At 38.0% G+C, this 24498-nt stretch overlaps 1 protein-coding gene across 19 annotated transcripts in view; it reads right to left on the reverse strand.

The window, feature by feature from the left end:
* Positions 1 to 24498, reverse strand: part of ABI3BP (ABI family member 3 binding protein) — a 298503-nt gene that overhangs the window by 15629 nt on the left and 258376 nt on the right. For all 19 annotated transcript variants that reach the window (XM_055567939.1, XM_055567955.1, XM_055567954.1 and 16 more), the window contains 2 exons: positions 21918 to 22127; positions 17168 to 17276 (listed from right to left, as the gene is read on the reverse strand). In XM_055567939.1, the coding sequence (XP_055423914.1) occupies positions 17168 to 17276; positions 21918 to 22127 (319 nt within the window). The remainder of the gene's footprint in view (positions 1 to 17167; positions 17277 to 21917; positions 22128 to 24498) is intronic.

Here is a 24498-nt window from a genome sequence, read left to right on the forward strand (position 1 = left end):
CAGATGGTCAACACCAAAATCAGATTGATTATATTCATTGCAGCCAAAGATGGAGAAGCTCTATACAGTCAGCAAAAACAAGACCGGTAGCTGACTGGCTCAGATCATGAACTCCTTATTGCCAAATTCAGACTTAAATTGAAGAAAGTAGGGAAAACCACTAGACCATTCAGGTATGACCTAAATCTAATCCTTTATGATTATACAGTGGAAGTGAGAAATAGATTTAAGGGCCTAGATCTGATAGATAGAGTGCCTGATGAACTATGGACTGAGGTTCGTGACATTGTACAGGAGACAGGGATCAAGACCATCCCCATGGAAAAGAAATTTAAAAAAGCAAAATGGCTGTCTGGGAGGCCTTACAAATAGCTGTGAAAAGAAGAGAAGCAAAAAGCAAAGGAGAAAAGGAAAGATATAAGCATCTGAATGCAGAGTTCCAAAGAATAGCAAGAAGAGATAAGAAAACCTTCTTCAGCAGTCAATGCAAAGAAATAGAGGAAAACTTTCCTAACCAGGGTAAAGAAACATTCAGACCCAGGAAAGCTAGAGAGTTCCAGTGGAATCCAAAGAGCTCCATATCAACATTAACTTTAATAGACCTGAATTAATGATGATTAAATTTTCAAAAGTTAAAAATAAGGAAAGAATCTTAACAGCAGCAGGGGAAAAGCAACTTGTTATGTACAATGGAGTTCCCATAACAATATCAGCAGATTTTTCAGCAAAAACTTTCAGGCCAGAAGGGAGCAGCATGATACAGTCAAAAGTGCTGAATTAAAAAAAAACAAAACCCAGCGAAGTTGGTCTTCAGAATTAAAGAGAAAATAGTTTCTGAGACAAACAAAGGCCAAAACAGTTCATCACCACTACATCAGCCTTACAAGAATGTTAAAGAGAGTTCTTCAAATAGAAATGGAAGGATGCTAATTAGTAACAGGGAAACATAAAAGTAGAAAACTCAATGGTAAAAGTAAATATGCAGTTACATTTAGAGTACTCTAATGTTAAAACTGTGGAGAGTAAATCACTTATAACTCTAATGTGAGAGTTAAAAAACAAACAAAAATACTACAACAACTACAATTGCAATAATTAATTAATGGATATACAGTGTAAAAATGTAAATTATGACATAAAAACAAAATGTGGAGGGAAGAGTATAAAAAATAGAGCTGGTGTGTGTTTGAAGTTGTCATTAACTTAAACAGATTTTATGTAAAATAGACTTATGGTATTGTTTGTAAATCTGGCAACTACATAAGTAATAAGTAATGGTAACTACAAATAACCAGTAATAGATATACACACAAAAAGAACAGAATCACAGCATATCACTATAGAAAGTCATCAGATCACAAAGGAAGAGAAGGAGAGATGAAGAAAGGAAAAAAAGAATTACAAAACAAAATAGCAATTGTATGTCCATATCTAACAATAATTACTGTAAATGTAAATGGACCAAACTCTTTAATACTTCAAGATAGGTCAAATGTTAGGATGCAAGACAAGTATTAATAAATTTAAGAAAATTAGTATCATATACAGTATATTTTCTAACCAGAATGGTAAGAAAATAGAATTCAATTTAAAAGAAGGAATTGGAGAATTCACAGATATATGGAGATTAAATAACAAACATATGAATGAAAATCCAATGAGTCAAAGAAAAAAAAATCGAGAGCAATCAAAATATATCTTGAGCCAAAGGAAAATGGAAAGACAACATAACAAAATTTATGGAATACCTCAAAAGCAATTCTATGAGAGAAATTTATAGTAAATAAATTTAACACATACCTATATTAAGAAAAAAAAGATATCAAATAAACAACCTAACTTTACATCTCAAGGAACAAGAAAAAGAACAAGCTAAGCCCAAAGTTAGTAGAAGGAAGGAGATAACAAAGAGCAGAGCAGAAGTAAAAGAAATAGGGACCAGAAAAACAATACAAAAGATCAATAAACTAAGAGCTGGCTTTTCAAAAAGATACACAGAACTGACAAACCTTTAGCTAGAGTAACGGAAAAAAAGGGAGAGCTCAAGTAAAGTCAGGAAATCAGAAATAAAAGAGGAGACATTAAAACTGCTGCTGCAGCTGCTGCTGCTAAGTCGCTTCAGTCGTGTCTGACTCTGTGCGACCCCATAGATGGCAGCCCACCAGGCTCCTCTGTCCATGGGATTCTCCAGGCAAGAGTACTGGAGTGGGGTGGCATTGCCTTCTCCGGACATTAAAACTGGTGCTACAGAAATACAAGGGATTGTAGCAGATCAATGAACAATTATGAACAATTATACACCAACAAATTGAATAATCTAGAAGAAATATATAAATTCTTAGAAACATAAAACCTATCAAGACTAAAGCATGAAAGAACAGATCATTTGAGTAGACTAATTACTAGGAAGGAGATTGAGTCAGTAACCAAAAACTTCCCAAGAAACAAGAGCCCAGGACCAGATGTTTTTACTGGTGGATTCAATAATTAACACCAGTCTTTCTCAAACTTTTCCAATAAATTGAAGGGGAGAGGGAAACTCCCAAATTCATTTTATGAGGTCAGCATTACCCTGCCAGACAAGGACACTACAAGAAAAGAAAATTATAATCCAATATTCTTGATGAAATATAGATGCAAAAATCCTCAACAAAATATTAGCAAACCCAAGTTCATCAATACATTAGAATGATCGTAAACATGATCTAGTGGGATTCATTCCAAGAATGCAAAGATGGTTCAACATTCACAAATCAATGTGATATACCATATTAACAAAAAGAGGGATAAAAAAACTATATGATTTATATGACCTCAATAGATGCAGAAAAAGCATTTGAAAAAATTCAACATTCTTTCTTGATAAAAACTCTCAACAAACTTGGTATACAGGGAACATACCTCAAGATAATAAAGGCTTGTATGATAAGCCCACAGCTAACATCATACTTAATGATGAAATGCTGAAAGCTTTTCCTCTCTCAGAAACAAGACAAGAATCCCTATTCTCACCACTTTTATTCAACATAGCACTGGAAGTCCTGGCTAGAGCAATCAGTCAAGAGAAGGAAATAAAAAACACCCAAACTGGAAAGGAAGAAGTAAATTTTTTTCCATTTGCAGATGATGACATGATATTATATGTAGGAAACCCTAAACACTCAACCAAAAAGCTGCTAGAACTAATACATTTAGTAAAGTTGTAGGATCCTGTATTAATATATAGAAATCTGTTGGATTGTCTGTATACCAAAATTTATCAGAGAGAGAAATTAAGGAAACAATTTACAAACAATTTAGCCTCAAAAATAATAAAATATTTAGGAATAATTTAAGGAGATAAAAGATCTGTACACTGAAAACTTAAAGACACTGATGAAAGATATCAAAGAAGATACCAATAAAATGAAAGATATTCCACAATCCCTTATTTTATATCATACATAAAAGTCAGCTCAAAATGGTTTAAAGACTTGAACACAAAACCTGAAATCATAAAACTCCTCAAAACTATTCAACCCCCTAAAGGAGGATGGCATCAAAGTTTTGCATTCATTACGTAAGAGAATCTGGAAGACCCAGCAGTGGCCACAGGACTGGAAAAGTTCCCAAGAAGGGTAGTACCAAAGAATGTGCTAACCATCGGACAGTTGCACTCATCTCCCATGCTGGTAAGGCCATGCTTAAAATCTTGCATGCTAGGCTTCTGCATTATGCAAACCAAAAACTTCCAGATGTCCAAGCTGGTTATAGAAAAAGAAGAGGAACTAGAGATCAAATTGCCAACATTTGCTGGATTATAGAGAAGGCAAGGACATTTCAGAAAAAAGCATCTATCTCTGTTTCTTCAACTAGGCTAAAGCTTTGACCGTGTGGATCGTGACAAACTGTGGAAAGCTCTTAGCGAGATGGGAGCACCAGACCATCTTACCTCTCTTCTGAGAAACCTGTTTGCAGGTCAAGAAGCAACAGTTAGAACCCTGTATGGAACAACTGATTGGTTCAAGATCAACAAAGGAGTATGACACGGCTGTCTGCTGTCACCCTTTTTGTTTAACCTATACGCCGAGCACATTGTGAGAAATGCCAGGCTGGATGAGTTACAAGTTGTACAAGTTGGAATCAAGATAGGCGGGAGAAACAACCACCTCAAGTATGCAGCTGATACCATTCTAATGGCAGAAAGTGAAGAAGAACTAAAGCACCTCAATGAGGATGAAGGAGAAGGGTGAAAGAGTTGACTCAAGACTAAATATTAAAAATCTAAGATCATGGCATCTGGCCCCATTACTGCATGGCAAATAGAAGGGGAAAAGGTGGAAGCAGTGACAGATTTCCTCTTCTTGGGCTCCAAAATCACTGCAGATGGTGACTGCAGCCATGAAATCAGAAGACAATTGCTTCTTGGCAGGAAAGTGAGGACAAACCTAGACAGTGTTGAAAAGCAGAGACGTTACTCTGCCAACAAAGGTCCATATAGTCAAGGCTATGGTCTCTCCAGTGGTCACTTACAGTTGTGAGAGCTGGACCATAATGAAGGCAGAACACCAAAGAATTGATGCATTCGAACTGTGGTGCTGGAGAAGACTCCTGAAAGACCCTTGGACATCAAGGAGATCAAACCAGCCAATCTTAAGGGAGATCAATCCTGAATATTCACTGGAAGGACTGATGCTGAAGCTGAAGCTCTAGTATTTTAGTCATCTGATATGTACCCATGACTCATTGGAAAAGTCCCTGATGCTGGGAAAGATTGAAGGCAGAAGGAGAAGAGGGCATCAGAGGATGAGATGGCTGGATGGCATCACCGATTCAATGAACATGAACTTGGGCAAACTTTGGGAGATGGTGAGGGACAGGGAGGCCTGGAGTTCTGCAGTCCATGGGTTGCAAACAGTCAACAAGGTGATTGAGAGCAACAACAAGCTCCTTTATATTAGTCTTGGTAATAAATTTTGGATCTGACACCAAAATCAAAAGCAACAAAAGCAAAAATAAACAAGTGAGACTACATCAAACTGAAAATCTGTACAGCCAAGGGAACTATCAACAAATGAAAAGGCAACCTATGGAATGGAAGAAAATATATGCAAATCATACATCTGATAAGTGGTTAATATCCAAAATACATAAGAAACTTACACAACTCAACAGCAAAAAAGTCAATGACCCAAGGGAAAAATGTGCAAAGGACCTGAAAAGACCCATTTCAAAAGAAGAGATACAAATAGCCAATAGGCACATGAAAGAATGCTAAAGACATCACTAATCATCAGAGAAATGCACATCAAAACCCCAGTGAGATGTTACCTCACACCTGTTAGGATGTCTATTATCTAAAAGACAAGAGATAGCAAAAGCTGGTGAGGCTATGGAGTAAAGGGAATCCTTGTGCACTACTGGTGGGAATGCAAACTGGTACAGTCACTCTGGAGAACAGTATGGAGGTTCCTCAAGAAATGAAAAATGGAAGTACCATATGATTGATTCTATTCTTTGCAGCCAAAGATGGAGCAGTTCCATATGGTCAGCAAAAACAAGATGGAAACTGACTGTGGCTCAGATCACGAACTCCTTATTGCAAAATTCAGACTTAAATTGAAGAAAGTAGGGAAAACTGCTAGACCATTCAGGTTTGACATAAATCACTTACAATTATACAATGGAAGTGAGAAATAGATTCAAGGGATTAGATCTGATAGACAGAGTGCCTGGAGAACTATGGAGAGAGGTTCGTGACATTGTACAGGAGGCAGTGATCAGGACCATCCCCAAGAAAAAGAAGTGCAAAAAGGCAAAATGGTTGTCTGAAGAGGCCTTACCAATAGCTGTGAAGAGAAGCAAAAGGCAAAGGAGAAAAGGAAAGATATACCCATTTGAATGCAGAGTTCCAAAGAATAGCAAAGAGAGATAAGAAAGCCTTCCTCAGTGATCAGTGCAAAGAAATAGAGGAAAACAATAGGATGGAAAAGACTAGAGATCTCTTCAAGAAAATCAGAGATACCAAGGGAACATTTTGTGCAAAGATGGGCTCAGTAAAGGACAGAAATGGTACGGACCTAACAGAAGCAGAAGATATTAAGAAGAGGTGGCAAGAATACACAGAAGAAATATACAAAAAAAAGATCTTCATGACTCAGATAACCACTCACCTAGAGCCAGACATTCTGGAATATGAAGTGAAGTGGGCCTTAGGAAGCATCGCTACGAACAAAACTAGTGGAGATGATAGAATTTCAGTTGAGCTTTTTCAAATCCTAAAAATGATGGTGTTAAAGTGCTGCACTCAATATGCCAGCAAATTTGGAAGACTCAGCAGTGGCCACAGGACTGGAAAAGGTGAGTTTTCATTCTAATCCCAAAGAAAGGCAATGCCAAAGAATGTTCAAACTACCACACAATTGCACTCATCTCACATGATAGCAAAGTAATGCTCAAAATTTTCTGTGCCAGGCTTCAACAGTACATGAACCGAGAACTTCCAGATGTTCAAGCTGGATTTAGAAAAGGCAGAGGAACCAGAGATCAAATTGCCAACATCCGTTGGATCATTGAAAAAGCAAAAGAGTTCCAGAAAAACATCTACTTCTGCTTTATTGATTATGCAAAAGCCTTTGACTCTGTAGATCACAACAAACTGTAGAAAATTCTTCAAGCGATGAGAATACCAGACCACCTTACCTGCCTCCTGAGAAATCTGTATGCAGGTCAAGAAGCAACAGTTAGAACTGGACATGGAACAACAGACTGGTTCCAAATTGGGAAAGGAGTATGTCAAGGCTGTATATTGTCACCTTGCATATTTAACTTATATACAGAGTACATCATGCAAAATGCTGGGCTGGATGAGGCACAAGCTGGAATCAAGATTGTTGGGAGAAATATCAATAACCTCATATACACAGATGATACCACCCTTATGGTAGAAAGCAAAGAAGTACTAAAGAGCCTCTTGATGAAAGTGAAAGAGGAGAGTGAAAAAGTTGGCTTAAAGCTCAACATTCAAAAAATGAAGATGATGGCATCCAGTCCCATCACTTCATGGCAAACAGATGGGGAAACAATAGAAATAGTGAGAGATTTTATTTATTTATTTTTTTGGACTTCAAAATCACTGCAGATAGTGACTGCAGCCATGCAATTAAAAGATGCTTGCTCCTTGAAAGAAAAACTCTGACCAACCTAGACAGCATATTAAAAAGCAGAAACATTACTTTGCCAACAAAGGTCCATCTAGTCAAAGCTATGGTTTTTCCAATAGTCATGTATGGACATGAGAGTTGGACTATAAAGAAAGCTTAGTGCTGAAAAATTGATGCTTTTGAAGTGTGGTGTTGGAGAAGATTCTTGAGTCCCTTGGACTACAAGGAATCCAACCAGTCCATCCTAAAGGAAATCAGTTCTGAATATTCATTGGAAGGACTGATGCTGAAGCTGAAACTCCAATACTTTGGTCACCTGATGTGAAGAACTGACTAATTGGAAATGACCCTATTGCTGGGAAAGATTGAAGGCAGGAGGAGAAGGGGATGACAGAGGATGAGATGGTTGTATGGCATCACTGACATGATGAACATGAGTTTGAGTAGGCTCTGGGAGTTGGTGATAGACAGGGAAGCCTGGTGTGCTGCAGTCCATGGGGTCACAAAGAGCTGGACACGACTGAGAGACTGAACTAAACTGAACTGAATGATCCAGTAGTCTCACCACTGAGTATATATCCCAGGAAATGAAATCATTATCTTAAAAATATATCTGTATTCCCATGTTAACAGTAGCATTATTCATTCTAGTCAAGGTGCAGAAATAAGTGTCCATTGATAGAAGAATGGATAAAGAAATTGTGAGATACACACAGCTAACCCTTGAACAGTGTGGGGGATTACAGGTGCCAAGCCCCCAGTCTGGTAAAAATCTGAGTTATTAGTATCTCTGCCTCAAAAATGAAGGGATTGATCAATGATTCACCCAAGGGCAGAAACTGAAACAGTTTGCATAGAATCAGGACTCAAACCCTGATTCTTTTGGTTCCACATACTGTAATCTCTAATCAAACAAACTTCAAAGATTTGTAAAGTGAAAATACAAGTACTGTATTTGTTGGAAAAAATCCACGTATAAGTGGAGCTTCACAGTTCAAAGTCATATTGTTCAAGGGTGAACTGTATGTACATATGTGTATACACACACATACACACACACAGTGGAATATCATTCAGCCTTTAAAAATAAGTAAATCCTGTCATTTGCAACAACATGAATGAACCTGGAGGGCATTATGCTTCGTGAAATAAGCCATGTGAGAAAGACAAGTCATGCAGGGTATCACTTATATGTGGATCTTTAAGAAAAATGTTAGATTTATAGAAATAGAGTAGAAAAGTGACTGCAGAGTCTGGGGAAATAGATGTTGGTAAAAAGGGTTCAAACTAGTTGTAAGATGAATAGGATCTGAGGATCAAAAATATAATGATAGTTGATATACTGTACTGTATAATTTAAGTTTGCCAAAAGATTATAATTTAAATGTTCTTACCAGATATAAAAAATAGTAAATATATGAGGTAATAGATATATTAACTAATTCAGGGGAATCCTTTCATAATGTATATATATTTCAAATCATCATGTTGTATACTTTAAATATCTGAAAATTTTATCAATTATAATACCTTAAAAGAGTTGAAAAATTAACAAAATTATTGAAAATGGTTGCTTCTGGCAAATAGAATTTAGGAATAGGAATGAACTGCTTTGTAGTATTTGAGTTTTAAAACCAAGTACATCTGCTTCTGACAAAAATGAAAATTAAATTTGAAAAGGTATTTCTAAGACCTGCTTCATCAAAATGAGTATCTAAGTGGAGTACAGTCTAGGCGACAGCTGCGGTCAAGCTTTTGGGCCTCATGGAAGGCAAGCCGAATGAATAACACCCCGGCAGAAGCCATGTCTGATTTTTCCCAGACAGTTATGGATTCAGACAAAAACCATCTTCCCAGTTGCCCATCAGGAGGCAGCATGGCGCTGTGGTGAATGTCATGAGTTCAGGGGCCAGAAAGACTTGGGCTCACAGCTGCACTCATGTGTAACCTTAAGGTAAGTAACTTAAACTCTCTGAGCCTCATATATAAAAATGAGCATCATGGAATTTGTGAGGATACTATTAAATACAGTAATTATAACCTTGCCTGGAAAATCCTATGGACGGAGGAGCCTGGTGGGCTACATACAGTCCATGGAGTCGCTAAGAGTCAGACACGACTGAGCGACTTCACTTTCACTTTTCACTTTCATGCATTGGAGAAGGAAATGGCAACCCACTCCAGTATTCTTGCCTGGAGAATCCCAGGGATGGGGGAGCCTGGTGGGCTGCCTTCTATGGGGTCGCACAGAGTCGGACACGACTGAAGCGACTTAGCAGCAGCAGCAGCAAGTGTATAAAAGTATCTGTGAGTTTCTTAAGAGGCTTACATGAAATGATGCATGTAAATTTAAGGTACCATGCACATAGTAAGTCATTATAACTATTCTTTAATATTATATTTATATACCTAAAGAATTTTTTTAAAAGGTGCTTCTATTCTTGGGGAATTTGAGAAACCCGGCAGAACTATGTCCACAAACTTGTGTTTGTAAAGGTGATAAGAAAGGCATCTGTGGTTTACAGGCAAAACTGTCAGAAATGAGGAAGCTCCACCCTTTGGGATCTAGCCTGAGGCTAACCTCCAGGTCAGGTTAGGGCAGACACATCTTTCTGTCATCTCCCTGCCTTCTCTTCCTTTGCTCCTCTCTATAATGACTTCCCCCTATTTTTACCCATAACATAGTGGTGAATTATAATTTTCACTATTTGGTAAACTTAACAAAAGCTCTTAAACCTCAAGCAACCACTTTTTATTTAGAAAGGCCACCCGGTAGCTCTTTGCTGGTTTGAAACGTTTTGTTAGCTGATTTGACCCCTAGTGTCATTTTGAAATATCTGGGCCCCGTTCAGGTTGGGTTTCAGTCAGAGGGAAAGAAAGGAAAGAGCGGGGTTAGAAAAAAAGAGTAAGGGCAATGGAATGGGGAAAGGGTGGTCAAACCCACCAGTTAGTTCTTCAAGGACTGCAGGATTGGGGAAAGGATTTCTGGATACCTGCCACGTGCAGGCACTCTGCTGCCTGGGAATACAGCTCAGAAACAAAGGGCAGAGCTGCGGGGATATGGCGAGGATGAAATAAGCCTAAATCTGACAGAAGAGAGTGGAGCAGGCATCAGGGGTCATTACCAGCTGCCCAGTAGGTCTTTAAGGACATTTCTTTGATCTTGCATTTCTGTAGGGGGACACACATTTCAGATCTGAGTTGCTCTCTAATACTAAAGTGTTGCTAAGAGTATCTTGCAACCCCTCCCTAGATACTAGGGAATTTGAAGTGCAAAGTAATAAAAATAATACAGTGATGTGAAAAGAAGAATTGCTCTCTTTATAGACTAGTGGAGTTCCATGCTCTTTGCTGTTGCAAACCTGAGCAATCAACTCAAGTTCTTTCTTTAATGAGGAAGCAATTATTCTTCTGCTGCTCAGACCTACAGTAAAACTAAAAAAAAAAAAAAAAAAAAAAAAAGCCTGATACTCTGGCAGCTTATTTTATTCCTTTCTGTAAAGCTGATGAGAAGAGATACTGAAAAGTTAATACATACTGCAGAGACTAGAATTTCCCAAAAACCTGATAAATAAGGTCATAATGGCCATTCCACATGCCTGCTTTGTTCTATCAGATTTACAGTTTACAAGAAGTTGCTGCCTCTATCCCAGTTTAATTTTAATGCCAAGATTTAAGTCATATAACATAAACAACAGCCCCAAACTATCTTTGCTGTCAGCTACAGGAAACTTTGGTAGGTTTTAATCTTGGAGGAAGAGCTGTTCTCCAGGATCCTCCCAAGCCACAGACGACAGTAGAAGTACTTGAGCCAGTTAAGTAAACTTGATTTATCTTAATTACCAGACAGAGTGCATTTTCCATAGGAAATTGCTGGACCACATGTATGTCTGGCACACACAGAGAATTCTTCAGTTTCTTAGCCAAGCAGGGAGAGACATGGGCTTCTACGAAGAGAAGACTGAGATACGAGGGCTCTTAAGTGGACAGCGATTGTGTGTAAATCCACATTCCCCAACTAGTTCCTCAGGAAGAACCTGGCCCATCAGTGGATTACCAAAATGTGTGCTGAAAATAACTGTCTGAAAAGAAATTGCAGACCACAGACATAGATTCAAAGCAAAAATGGTTTATCAGGACAAACCTACTCACTGTAAGACAGACCCAGGTTTTGGTTTTATTTTCAGTTCCAGATTTCTCTTTTATTCTGTGATGGTTTCAGATAGCATTAAGATTATGTTATTTTAGATCTGGGAGAGACTTTAAGGTCAATTAGCCCACAGTTCTGGTCCCTTTAAGCAGTGGTGCAACACTTATTTTTTAAGTTACATACTTTATCGTTTCTTCTGTTCATGGAACTAAACATAATCATAGTGTGCCGGGAGCCGGATAGAGACATTCCACTCGTGACAAAGGTCATGAGGAAGGGGGCTCGGCATACGCAAAGGCGGGATCGAGCCTCGGGAGTGCCCCCGGATATTCTCGAGCATCTACCCCCAAAACCCAGAGTCTGCCTACTTTATTGCTTTGTGCTCTCACCTCTGACTTTACTGGGGGCTGTCCCCCACCACCATCTCGCTCTCTCTGTCAAAGAGTTAACTTACAGCTCCAATTAATAAAGTTCCTGGGCAATTAGGAGTGTTTAAATCCAAACCCCTCAGATGGCTCTCTAACTCGCCTGACAAGTTTACCCGGACACCTACAGCTATGCATACGATTGTTGACAGTCTCCCAGCCTCGACAGGCAAGGGAAGCCCAAGATAGTCAAATAGCTTAGAGCCTCTCAGAGAGTTAGAAACTGTCAGAATAAAACTAGTGAAAGATTTCATTTATGAGCCAATGTTTGTTGCCAAGTTTCCACATCCCCTGAATTGTATCCTTGAATATGTATTAATTAATAGTTGGTATGTAGAAAAAATAAGTAGTGGCCTTGGTGTTAGTAACTTTAGACCCTTAAGGTAATAAATTCTTTCCTTTGTAAACCCATTACACATCCGCCCTATAGGAATGCAATTTTATCTTCGAAAGATGGCGCCAAACCTTAAAATAATTACTCTTAGAGAAAATAAGTCTTTGTTGATAAGTCCTTGTCAAGAATCATAAAATGTTAATAGGCCTTCTGGTCAGAAGATGATGTAAATCACCTAAACCATTTGTATACGATAAATTTGCAGGAAAGAAACCCTGGTTTTTGATAAGCATCAAAGACTGCTGACTTTGCATCCCCTATTATCCTCTATGTGTAACTTAGGGTATAAAAGTCCCTGTTGAAAATAAAGCTATGGGCCTTGCTCACCAACGCTTGGTCTCCCCATATCATTCTTCCCTTTAACTTCCAGCTGAGTGTCCATCTGGAGCGCGGATATCCTCTGCGACCGTTTATTTGCCTGGGCTTCTAAGACCCACTCGAGAAGGTGTCTAAGGTGGGGCACCTTCCGCTATTCGAGAGGGCGCCTGCGGCCTCTGTGGTCAGAGCTAACCTGGTGTCACGGGTTATATTGATTTTCCGCGTAAACCAAGCTACTCAGCTTCTTTTCTCGACTGAATTTTTCTACTGAGCTATCCTCTTTTTATTATTCTTTACATCTCTAATTAACATTTGAATAGGTCGCCTAGCCGTCTCTCCTTCGAATACCCTGGATCAGCTGGGGCTGGACCTCGGCAATAGTGGTCTTTGCAAACAAAGTACTTGGCTACAGACAGGAAGACTCTTAATACTTTCTTTTAGTTCAACAAGAGGCACACAATGAAGTTTCATGGGGAAAAAAATAAGGGGAAAATAAATATTGGAGAGTGGGCCAGATGGGTACTGTTTCAGTGGACACTAACATCTCTACAGTGTCTTTGTATTTTAGGGATGGAGGGTGAGAGAAGGGGATCCTCCAGAGAAAGAGCTGGAGTTGTGCTCCAGCTGTTCATCTCTGGTAACAGATCCCATCACTTGACTTAAACATTTCTGGCTCCCCACAAGCAGCCCCTCTGTCCTGTGTACATCTGTCAGCACAGCTGCGAGCAACCATCAGCAAGGCTGGGCCTGTCCTCACTGTGCTGCCTTGGGAACTGCAGCTGGTTTCCCAGGGCAGCCGAGCAGCTCTGTGCTCTAGAGACAGAAACACCTCACACCAGGTGAGCCGCTGAACTCTACCAGTGGCGGGATCGCTGCTGATGGATACAGTCATAATAGCCATTCCACATGCCTGCTTTGTCCTATCAGATTTACAGTTTACAAGACATTGCTACCTGTATTCCACTTTATTTTTAATGCCAAGATTGAAGTCTCTTACTGTGGGTTATTTTTCAAGCTTCTCCAGAGTAAATAACAACCTGGCTACATCATTAAAAACAGGCAGGAGAAGGTAGCATCGTTGACTATCTTTTTGGTTCTAGAATAGTGTGTGAACATTTAGAATTTTTAACTTCAAAGACTCTGTAGATCTCTTTTCTCTGCCTTGATTATGCAGGTTAAATGTTCTACACCAACCTTTATCCCACCCATGTCACTGTTTAACAATTAGCTGGTAATTATGACCTGTTTTTAGAGCTCCTGTTTTCTAGTCAGGACAAATGATGGAAAAGGTGACTAAAAATCAATTCTTTACATGTGTCTCCTAGAATAGGAACAAAGCTATAGGTATTCCTTCAGAAGTTATTATCTTCCAGCTTTTCAAATAGGGAATTCCAGAAGCTCATGGAGGAATTTTAACAGCTATCATTCAGAGTTGGCCTATGTGGGGAATTTACTGTACATTTTGACTCAAAATATTCCACAAGGGATGAAGTGTGATTACAGTCATTCTTTATAGCTAATAAAAACCACCTGTTAACTGCATCCTGTACATACTTCCTCTTTATTTTACAGGGTGTCTCTTATTTGCATTAATCTTGGGTCACAATTAGGGCAGAGAAGATACAGTGGTAAGGAACCTTGTCTTTACAATGTAAGACAGTATGAAAACAGTTTGTAACAAAACAGCCAACAAGTCCAAATTGGGGAACTTGCAATTTTATTATGCCTGCTGTAGCCTCAGTATCAGTACTAACTTTGAGGACTAGTATTTTACCTAAGTTGTGTGCATGGAGGTCACAGGGGTCCTCCTTAGAAGGCATATTGATGGTGGACAGGAGAGACAAGAAAGACACACACAACAACAGTGGGACAAAGGTGAGTGGTTGTATCTGAGTCTAAGGCAAACGCCAACAAGTAGCATGAGTCCTACAACAGTTGTAACTGGAAACTGGACATGAACCTCATGACTTGACAGGTCCTGTGATTCCAGAGTGAAATTCAGTTCAGCCCTAAGGCACTTTCCTCTTATGTCCCCATTTGACCAATTCGATCAGAGGCCACAATGGTACTCACGCAAGAAATTAACGAGAAGTTATTTTCAGTTAGATGTGTTCTACCAACTACTCATTACAAGTAGCTTTAATATCAAAATTGATTATTCTAAGTAAAGAAAAGTCAGAATGCAAGCTAAAATGAAAGTCAGAGCAAGTTACTCCCCAGTTACCATGCTTCAAGGTCTCCCCATCACTCGACCACATTCCCTGATCTGGCATAGAAAAGTGAAGGTGTTAAGTCACTCAGTTGTGTGCAACTCTTTGCGATCCCATGGACTGTAGCCTGACAGGTTCCTCTGTCCACGGAATTCTCCAGGCAAGAATACTGGAGTGGGTTGCCATTCCCTTCTCCAGGGGATCTTCCAGATCCAGGGATTGAACCTGGGTCTCCCACATTCCAGGCAGGTTCTTTACCATCTGAGCCAAGATCTGGCATGGAAGGCCCTCCCTAACTTGGCTTCTGCTTCTCTTTGCTTCCACTTCTCTCCACTTTTTGTCCCTCACACTGGTGAAAACAGCCTGTTTTTCACCATGCACAACCACACCATTTCCACCACTGTGCTGACACGCACTATTCTCTCTGACTTTCCTTTCTCTTACCACAGTCACTTGACTGGCTCCTGCCACCTCTCCCCTCAACCTAGGTGTCACCTTCTCCAGGAAGTTTTGTCTTTCCTTTGATTCCCCAGACTTTGTGACGTGCCACACTTGGGCTTCCACTGCCTCGGGTGCAGACTTCTACCTGAGCTCTCACCACTCTGTGTACAATAATCGGTCACTAGCGGTCTGGCCCCAATAGCCTGGAGCTCCTCAAAGACAGGCCGGATGTTTACTCCTCTTTGTAGGCACAATACCAAGCACAGGGCTGACCACGTCACTGGCACCAGGTAAATGTTAGCTGAATGCAGACGCAAACCTTTTACAAACAAGTTATGTTTCAAATGTCCCTGGCATAACTGTGTTCTACCTCTGATCATGAGCTAATAGGTGCACTGTGAAACCTGAGAACAGCCTGATTCAGAAACAGAACACAATGAACACTTAGAAATTGGATGCCCTTCAGTGCAACTTTTGTGTGCTACGTGGCTCACTTTTTTAAAGTGGAATAAAAAGCAAGTTTTGTAAGCCCAAGTCCACCTATTAAAAAGTCCAAATTAAATGACCTTTTACTGTTTCCTTAGAATGCATTATGGTAAAAATAGGCCTTCTCCCTGTTAATCTGGCTAAGGAAGCAGAACCAAGATCATCAAATGGGCTTTTACTGAGATACATGGTAATTTTGGCCAACCTAATCTCTTTAAGAAAATTAACATTTGCAAAATTTTCCATATTATGAATCAAAACAGAGAACTTTAAGGGAAACAACCCCACACTTGTGGAAAGATGTTACTCTTGCAGTATAGGACTATGGTTTATATACAGCAGAGCATCTCTAATGAATTAGATGCTTCCTTTTCCCCTGAAAAGACCAGGAGTCTCCCTGCTGTCAGAGCCAAACAGGCTCTTGTGGTGTCACACTAACACCCAGTTCAATTCAGTCAGATGACAATGAGAGATAAGAGAAATAACATATGACACACACACAAAATCTCTGATGCTGAAGTTCCAGGTTTCACCTTCGCTGATCTTTTTCAACATAGAGGATCTTCATCAGGTTATGAAATATTCATTCTTGAAAAACTGCTCAATCTGGAAAATTGATCTGTATTTGCCTGGTGTACTATAACTTAAGATGTCAGGATTTCTTTTTTGTTGTTGTTTTATACAGAAAGCAGGGACAGTTTATCAAATGGTGTTTTGGAGTTTGAGGGAAGAAATTGATTTCCCACAGAGTGAAATTTAGTCCAGAAATGAATTTAGCACTTGGGCTTCATTAGGGCAGTACTTGGCTATATCCATTTGACAGCTGGCTCAAGTAATACATTTAATGATTTAGCCGTGTAAAACAAACACAAGACCCAAACCCCCTTCCCTACTACATTTTTAGAAATGTCTAAGGCTCTTATTTTTCTTGCATCAATAAAATAAATGGATAAATTATTACATATTTTAGATTTAAAAAGGAATCACGAAGCTATACAGCAAGATAAACAACCTGGTATCAATGTGTAATAAGGGATGCCAAGAAAAGTTATTATTGAACAATTAATATATGTCCATTTAAACAAAATCTATTCTCATTGTCTATAATAAAAAGACCCCAAAGCAAAGGAATGCTGTGTCTCGTCTGTAACTATTTTAAGCATTAACTCTTAAAAAAATGTTTACCTGCATTTGTCACGTGGCTTTTGTTTCCCTCCCCTCCTCTTCCAGCACACCAGCCAGCCTTCTGTGCTTCAAATCTAGTTTATACCATCCACACTCCAGTTTTCTCTGGTCTGTAGACTTTTCCTCCGCTAAGCTTTGGTATTTAATATCAATATTTGATATTAATGGCCTTCTACCTCTCAGTGTCCCCAGCTCTAATGTTAACTTACAAGACCGACTTGTCAGTTCCTGTATCCCCACCAGTCAGTTGCATATTTGCAAACCATGACTCTAGGAGTCTCGAGTGCTGTGTACAGAAAGCCAAAGAACGAAAGGCAAACTAGACCCTCCCTTCGGATGGAGAGGATGATGTCATTTCACTCCTTTGTTGTGGTTTTTACTCTCAGAGTTCGCCTGTAATAGCACGGGTGGCTTACCTTGTGTCTGGTTTTAGGTTTTCTACTGTGGAGAAGGTTTGATTTGTTGTTTGAATGGACTTGTTCTTCCCACTGAATGACCCATTTTCTCTGGATATAACTTCATATTCTGAAAAGCAAAAAGGCCAACAGACACTTGTCTTTATGCTCTGGCAAACTGAATGTTCTTGAAGCTAACAGCCTAAAAAGTCACTCTCATAAAAGTGAGCAACTGAGATTGCAGGCCTGAGACCTATGGATCATACACATTTGCAACTTTCAGATGGAGATTATCAGTTGATGGTGAAGGTCCCAAAGCATTTGGGGAGTTGCTCATGGACCATTTTTGTTTTCTTTCTACCAGAGCAGGAAAGGCCTGGTAGCTGTGTAAAGTGATGACACTCCTGGGGTAGCGCTGTATATGGTAACCTATCATTTTGATATATAAGTTAGATCAACTGCCATTGCTGGAAAATCCAGTGCAGTTTTGTAAGAAACATTCTATGAGGAGTGGTGCTTCAGCAGAAGCACATTTCCTGCTCATAGAGCTTTATAACATAGCTGAGAAATGGTCACTGATGACATGGTACTGCTGCAAGTAACAGTTAAAACCATAGCAGCAAATAACATTTAACCAAATAATGAACTATACTTTCCCAGAGTCCATTATTTTGAACTACAGAATTACAAGATTTTCGTATGTACCTACTGCTTATGTAAGTTACATGAGTCTTGTACATACTGCTTATATATGCCCCCTTGATAATTATCCTTGAATTAAAACAAAACAAAATGAAACTTTATCCGTAAAGTCAGTATAGAGATCCGTATAAATTTACCTAAAGGGTAGCTTTCTATGAACTTACAGGGCTAATCAAAAGAGAAAGATATTCAGAATAAGAGAATATAATTTACTAATATGTTTTCCCTGTTATCAGTTGGGATTTAGTTTAATACATGTGATGAGATCACAAAGAGGATTACAAAAATTAAACAAAAACCAACAAACAACCACAAAAGCCCACTCAAAAACAGTACTGTCAATATGAGGAAATACACAAGTGGTGGGCTTTGGGGAAAGTGGGAAGGTTGTGAGTTACTGGGACTTAAGCTGTTAGCACTGAGACCAAAGGTAGAGATAATACTGGAAATAAAGCTGAAATTATAGGATAACTCGTGGAGACTATAATCACCAATTTTAATTTGAGAAGGATCTTTAACAGTAAATTAAAAACATCCAAGATGTAGGACCACCTTTTCAGAATAATTTCCTATAACCATTTTAAATTAGACTAGAAGGCAATGGCCATTGTATCTGGACACATGAATGCAGCTTTTAAAAGACTAATGGCTGGTATTTAGTATGTCTTCCTCAGACTCTCTGCTCCCAATCTTTCTCTCAGTTGACTTTTTATTCTAACAGAGCATGGAAAGAGAGGGAGAGGGAGCATCCTGATTTCAGATATTCAAATTATACTTTTCCCTCAGCCATAAAGGGGCATTTACTAGAAAAAGAAGGGGGTAATTAGAATGGAAGTAAAACAGATTTTTTTTTTTTAAAAGGGAAACTGCATGACTTAATGGAAAGAAACAGACCAAGCCACTTGCCTGGATCTCAGTCTCAGTTTTCCCATCTGTAAAATGTCCACAGTGTCTCTTCATAGTGTTACTTATAGGGATTACAGTAGGAACATATGAAAAGTGCTTAATAGTATTTTGCTCAACAGGTGGTACCTATTATTATTATGCCTTTTATTATTCTTTATTATCCCTGAGTTGTATCTCAAAATTTGAAAATTTGAAAGATTCCAGTTCAAAAGATTCAAGTACTGATTAGTCATTGAAAGAGCAGTTTATATGATATTCCAGTTGGTTTATCCATGAAAGCAGTAACCTTCAAAAAACATCTTTGTTTGGGTCATTCCTAATGTTTAAATGTGAATTTAATATGATTTTAGTCCTGAAACTTTGGAGTTTTCAAAATGGATCTAGAAGTTCCCTTCATAATTAAAAAGGTATTTAGAATTTTTCTCGGAATTCTTGTTTTAGAATGTATGTATCTTTCCTTTTTAATTTTTTAAAGTGATAATAGATTTTCATAAATGCACCAACATTCTAAAACTCTACCACCACCAACAAAAAAGTATGTGTTCATATTTCTTATTTTAAGATAGGGGATTTAAAAAATAGTTTCTTTAAGAGTGAGGATATAAGAAAATCTACAAAGAACTGACACTGAATAGGTGGTCTCTTTTACCGCCCTCAGAGGGTTTTAACCCCCTTATGAGATAATTCACTTAGAAGATAATCATTTATTATGAAGGTTGGGCACATAGTCTGGTCAGTGCAGCATGAAAATAATACTGGTGATACTACTGCTGCCAGTCCTACTGTTGCTGCTGCCGACAAACGTTAATTTAACAGCCTCTAATTTATGCCGCATGAATTCCCTGTTACGTTTTACACTCACAACAAATTGATAACAATGGGAATTATTATTATTACAAATAAAAAACTAAAGTTCAAAGAGGCTAATTATAGATTCAAGTTGCATTATCTAGAACATACCTGGTCTGGGATTTAAATCTATGTCCACATGCTCTTGACATATCACAAAATGACAACTTATGACTAACTTAACTTTAAGTTGTCCAAGGATGTAGGCTATGGGCAATCTATGGTGTACCTATTTCTACTTTAGTGTAGAAGGGTCATGGAGAAGCATCAGAATTTGGATGTATTTACTAGAGTTGAATACACGCACATCAATTACAAGAAAGATTACTGACAGAAGTCAACTAGGGAAATGAAGAATATGTTCCCTCTCTTTTGTTACCTTTCTTAATCTTTCCTGAAAAACCATTTCTAATGATATGAGAATTAATCTCTGTATTATCTGAACTACTGGTTTATAAAAGATTATATTTGAAATCAAGTGGTATTTAATGGAAAAAATAGATCATCAGGGCATATGGTTCAATGTTTAAACATAAACTAAGTAAATAGTGACTAAATACTGACTTATTTCTATGTATAAAATATTATTATTATATATGTGGTCCTTATTCATGAAACTTGTTATCATAAGCCTAGTATCTAGTGAAAGATCTCAACAGCTCATTAACATTTAATAATATTAATAGTAATGTCAAAACTAATTGGTTAGATAAAGTATATCCTATTTATGATACTTTGAGATTACAGATTTATATAATTTTAAAAGCTATCATTTATATCATTTTATATCATGATAAAAGGAAAATACAGAAAGGAAAATCCTGCTGTTTTCAAAAGCTAAATCATACTCAAGTGAATGTGTATTAGATTATTAGACATATTAGATTAACCAATGCCAATTTGATTTCTATATCTTTAAGGGAAGTGAAATTTTTATAAATCATTTAGTCTTGTGAGAACTAAGTCTCAGACTATTACAGGAACTCCTTATTAGCACTGCATGTGGATTGAGAATTTTAAACCTTTTAATACATGTAGATAATCAATAGTTACAAATTGATTGATTTTTAGATATTGGGATGATAGTACCTACTGGCATAATCCCAAGAAGACTAGTCAAAACTGCATGAGAAAGGAAATTCACAAATTTCCTTTTTTTTTTTCCTGTTTTTGTTTTTTTTTTTTTAAAAGGCCAATTAAGCAAAGACAAGCTGCTGAATTTGAGCAAACTCTGGGAGATAGTGAAGGACAGGGAAGCCTGGTGTGCTGTAGTCCACGGGGTCGCAAAGAGCTGGACATGACTTAGCAACCGAACAACAACAAGCTGCTTACACTGGAAGCTGCCCAGACTAAATGGTTTTGTTTAAGGAGAAATAGCTGCTGTTTTCTCCTTTATTTAAAGAAAACTTTTTGGCAGCTCCTGAATCTCCCCACTCCTCACCTTACCCTGTGTACCGCTCTCTCCTCCCTCTGACAGCCTCTCATGGGCCCCTCTGTTCCATCTGCCCACCTTGGGCATGTGGAAGCAGGACACGCATGTACTCACATTATTTGCTTCATCCTCTAGCTGATTTGGGTGGTTAGTCATCCCACCCTCCCCTCTTCTCTCTAGTCTGACTCTCTTATTCACTAAAGAAAATTAAAATCCCACATAACAAATTCAAAGAGTGATGTGGAGTTTCTTATTTTTCATTATCATTTTTATGAGGAGTAGCAGAATCAAAATTCCCTCAGATGGGCAGAAAACTGACCAGGAATAGAATTTTTAAAAACCATACCTGTGGCTGATTCATGCTGATATACGGCAGAAATCAACACAACATTGTAAAGCCATTATCTTCCAATTAAAAATAAATTTAAAGTAAAAAAAAATTCTCATAAAATGACTGAAATAATAATGTTTAGCCTGCTTCAAAGTTCTAGGTCAATCTAGAAATTGGGATGGTGAAAGGAAAATTGGTTTAAATACTATTAGCAGTGGCAACTTCTCATATGTTATTTGTAATTTTCTGGTAATGGAAAGACGAGATATACCTTCACATTGAGAAAAAGTTCTGGGAGGAGAAAGAAGATATATAACTTAAGAGATCTGCTAGGTTAACAGAGAGACCATAACCAGGACAAAGACGATCTTTCCCATCTTATGACACTTTTGAAAATCATCTGCCACAGAGACAGCAGAACTCTGCAGGGACTTGCTGTTCCTGAGATACATCACCCAGGGTCACAGTCTGACTTGAGGTACCACGTTCCCCAGAGCATCATCTTATCAATGCTTCCCACCGTAGCAGTAGTCCGCATGCCGTGCTCTCACCAGTGACAGTGTCATTGAGTGGCTTATCCCAGTCCAAGATGACAAAGGAGGGACACCCTTCCACAGTGACCACAGTGAGGTTGGTAGGTGGGTTCTGCGGTGGACTGGTGGCATTCCCCTCTGTGGCCTCCTCTTTGGGGAATCTCTTGACAGAGTCGGTGATGGAGCAGGGGCTGTTGTCAGGCTTTTGGATATACCGCACGTGAGGACCTAAGAGAGAGAGGACATTGAGCATTTTGTTTTTTTTTTGAGCTTGTAAAAAAGGTGGAGGAGAAGTCATAAGTAAAACAATCTGTTTGAGGATATTTGATCTAATACTATACACAGTTGGATGAAAGCAGTGATGTGGATGGTTTGAATTTGTGAAAATCCAGAATCCTGTCTTTGGGATACATGATATGGATGATACTATTGATTTAATTTTCTAAATAGGTTTATCTTATGCTAATATCCAAAAGTAATTTGGTTTAAACTGCATAATTTATGGGGTACTGGAAAGAGTACTCAAAAGGATCTTGGTTCAGTAGTGGGAAATGATTTGCCTTACACTAAAATATAGCTCTGTTCCTACCAATAAACCTTAAAAGCCAGGCTCAGAAAGATCAAGTGGTTTTAAGTTATTTAATTGCACCCCAGAATAAAATCCAACAATATATTAAGAATAACAAACATATACAGCACCCACCGGGCTTCCCTCATAGCTCAGTTGGTAAAGAATCTGTCTACAATGCAGGAGACCTGGGTTCGATTCCTGGGTTTGATTCCTGGGTCAGGAAGATCCCCTGGAGAAGGAAATGGCAATCCACTCCAGTATTCTTGGCTGGAAAATCCCATGGACAGAGGAGCCTGGCGGGCTACAGTCCATGGGGTCACAAGAGTCGGACATGACTTAGTGACTAAACCACCAACACAGCACCCAACTGGATAAATTCCTTACAGGAAGATATTACCCATAATGAGAAAAATAAATCATTTAGAGTCAAACTGGAACTTGCATAGATGTTAGAATCATGAGACAAGGACAATAAAACAGTTATTATCAGTATATTCCACATGGTCAAAAAGTTAAGAAATGGAAGATATAAAAAAAGACCCAAATTAAATTTCTGGAGATCTTCAAAGAGAGCAGAGAAGAAAAGACATGTTAGGACAACAAAGAAGGATCGTGGCAGATTTCTCATCGTAAAGAAAGCAAGTGAGAAGGCAACAGAGAGATGTCCTATATATTAAAGAACAAAAACCAAAACAACAACAAACACTTATCATCTAGAATTCTATAGTGAAAATATCTTAAAAAAACAAGCAAAATATTTTTTAGACATACAAAAGCTGAAAGAATTCATGACTAGCACACCCAACCTATAAGGAAGATTCATGAAGTTCTCTAGACAGAAGGAAAATGATGCCAGATGGAAATATGGCTGCACACAAAGGAATGATGAGCACTGGAAATGGTAGCTATATAGGCAAATATACATCATGTTTATCTTATTATTTAGTTCTCTCTGAAAGATAGCTTACTGTTTAACAAAAATAATTACAACTTAGTGTGATCTATATAACATGCAAAAGTAAAGTAATAGCCCAATAGCCAGGAAAGAAAAGCTGCTATACTAATGTAAAGTTCTTATACTTCACACTCAACTGTTTATGAAGTTGTGCAATATCACTGGAAGGTAGACTGTGAAGTTAAGGACACATTCTATGAACCCCAAATTATTCACTAAAATAACAAAACAAAGTTATAGCTAAGAGGACAACAAAAAAAGTAAAACGGAATCGTAAAAATATTCAGTCCAAAAGAAGGCTGAAAAAGAAGAGGGAAAAAAGAACAGATGGAACAAATGAAAAACAATAGCAAGATGATAATAGATTTAAACCTAACCATATCATCAAAGAATATTACCATAAACAAAAAAGGTCACTTTATAATGATAAAGAATCAATTCATTAGTTTATTACAATCCTAAGTAATTGAGGTCTATACCTGAATACAGACCTTTAGTATACATGGAGCAAAAAAAAAAAAAGTGACAGAAGAAGAAAGTATAAATAAATTTACAGTTAGAGCTAGAGATTTTGGTATTCTCTCATTAACTGATAGAACAAGTTGATAGAAAATCACAAAGGATATAAAAGAATTGTACAATATAACCAAGCAAATTGACTTAATTGACATTTTTATAGAGCACTTGTTATGGACTGAATTATGTTTTCTTAAAATTCCTATGTTGAAGATTTAACTTCCAATATGAGAAATCAAACCTGATAATACCTTGAAATAAGGCTTCTGCACTCTAAAACTGAGACAGAATAAATTTTGGTTGTTTAAGCCAAAGTCTATAGTATTTTGTTTTGGTAGCCCTAGCAAACTAATACAATATTCCACTTAAGACTAGGAAGATACACATTCTTTTTAAGTATACACAAAACATACACACCAAGATACACTATATTCTGGGCTATAAAAAAGTCTCAATAAATTTAAAATGACTCAGGAAATACAGAGTATATCACAACAATGTAGTTATTAATAAAAATCAGTACCAGAATGATCTCTTGAAAATCATGAAATATTTGG

Source organism: Bubalus kerabau, chromosome 2, assembly GCF_029407905.1.
Source record: "Bubalus kerabau isolate K-KA32 ecotype Philippines breed swamp buffalo chromosome 2, PCC_UOA_SB_1v2, whole genome shotgun sequence".
Lineage (NCBI taxonomy): Eukaryota > Metazoa > Chordata > Mammalia > Artiodactyla > Bovidae > Bubalus > Bubalus kerabau.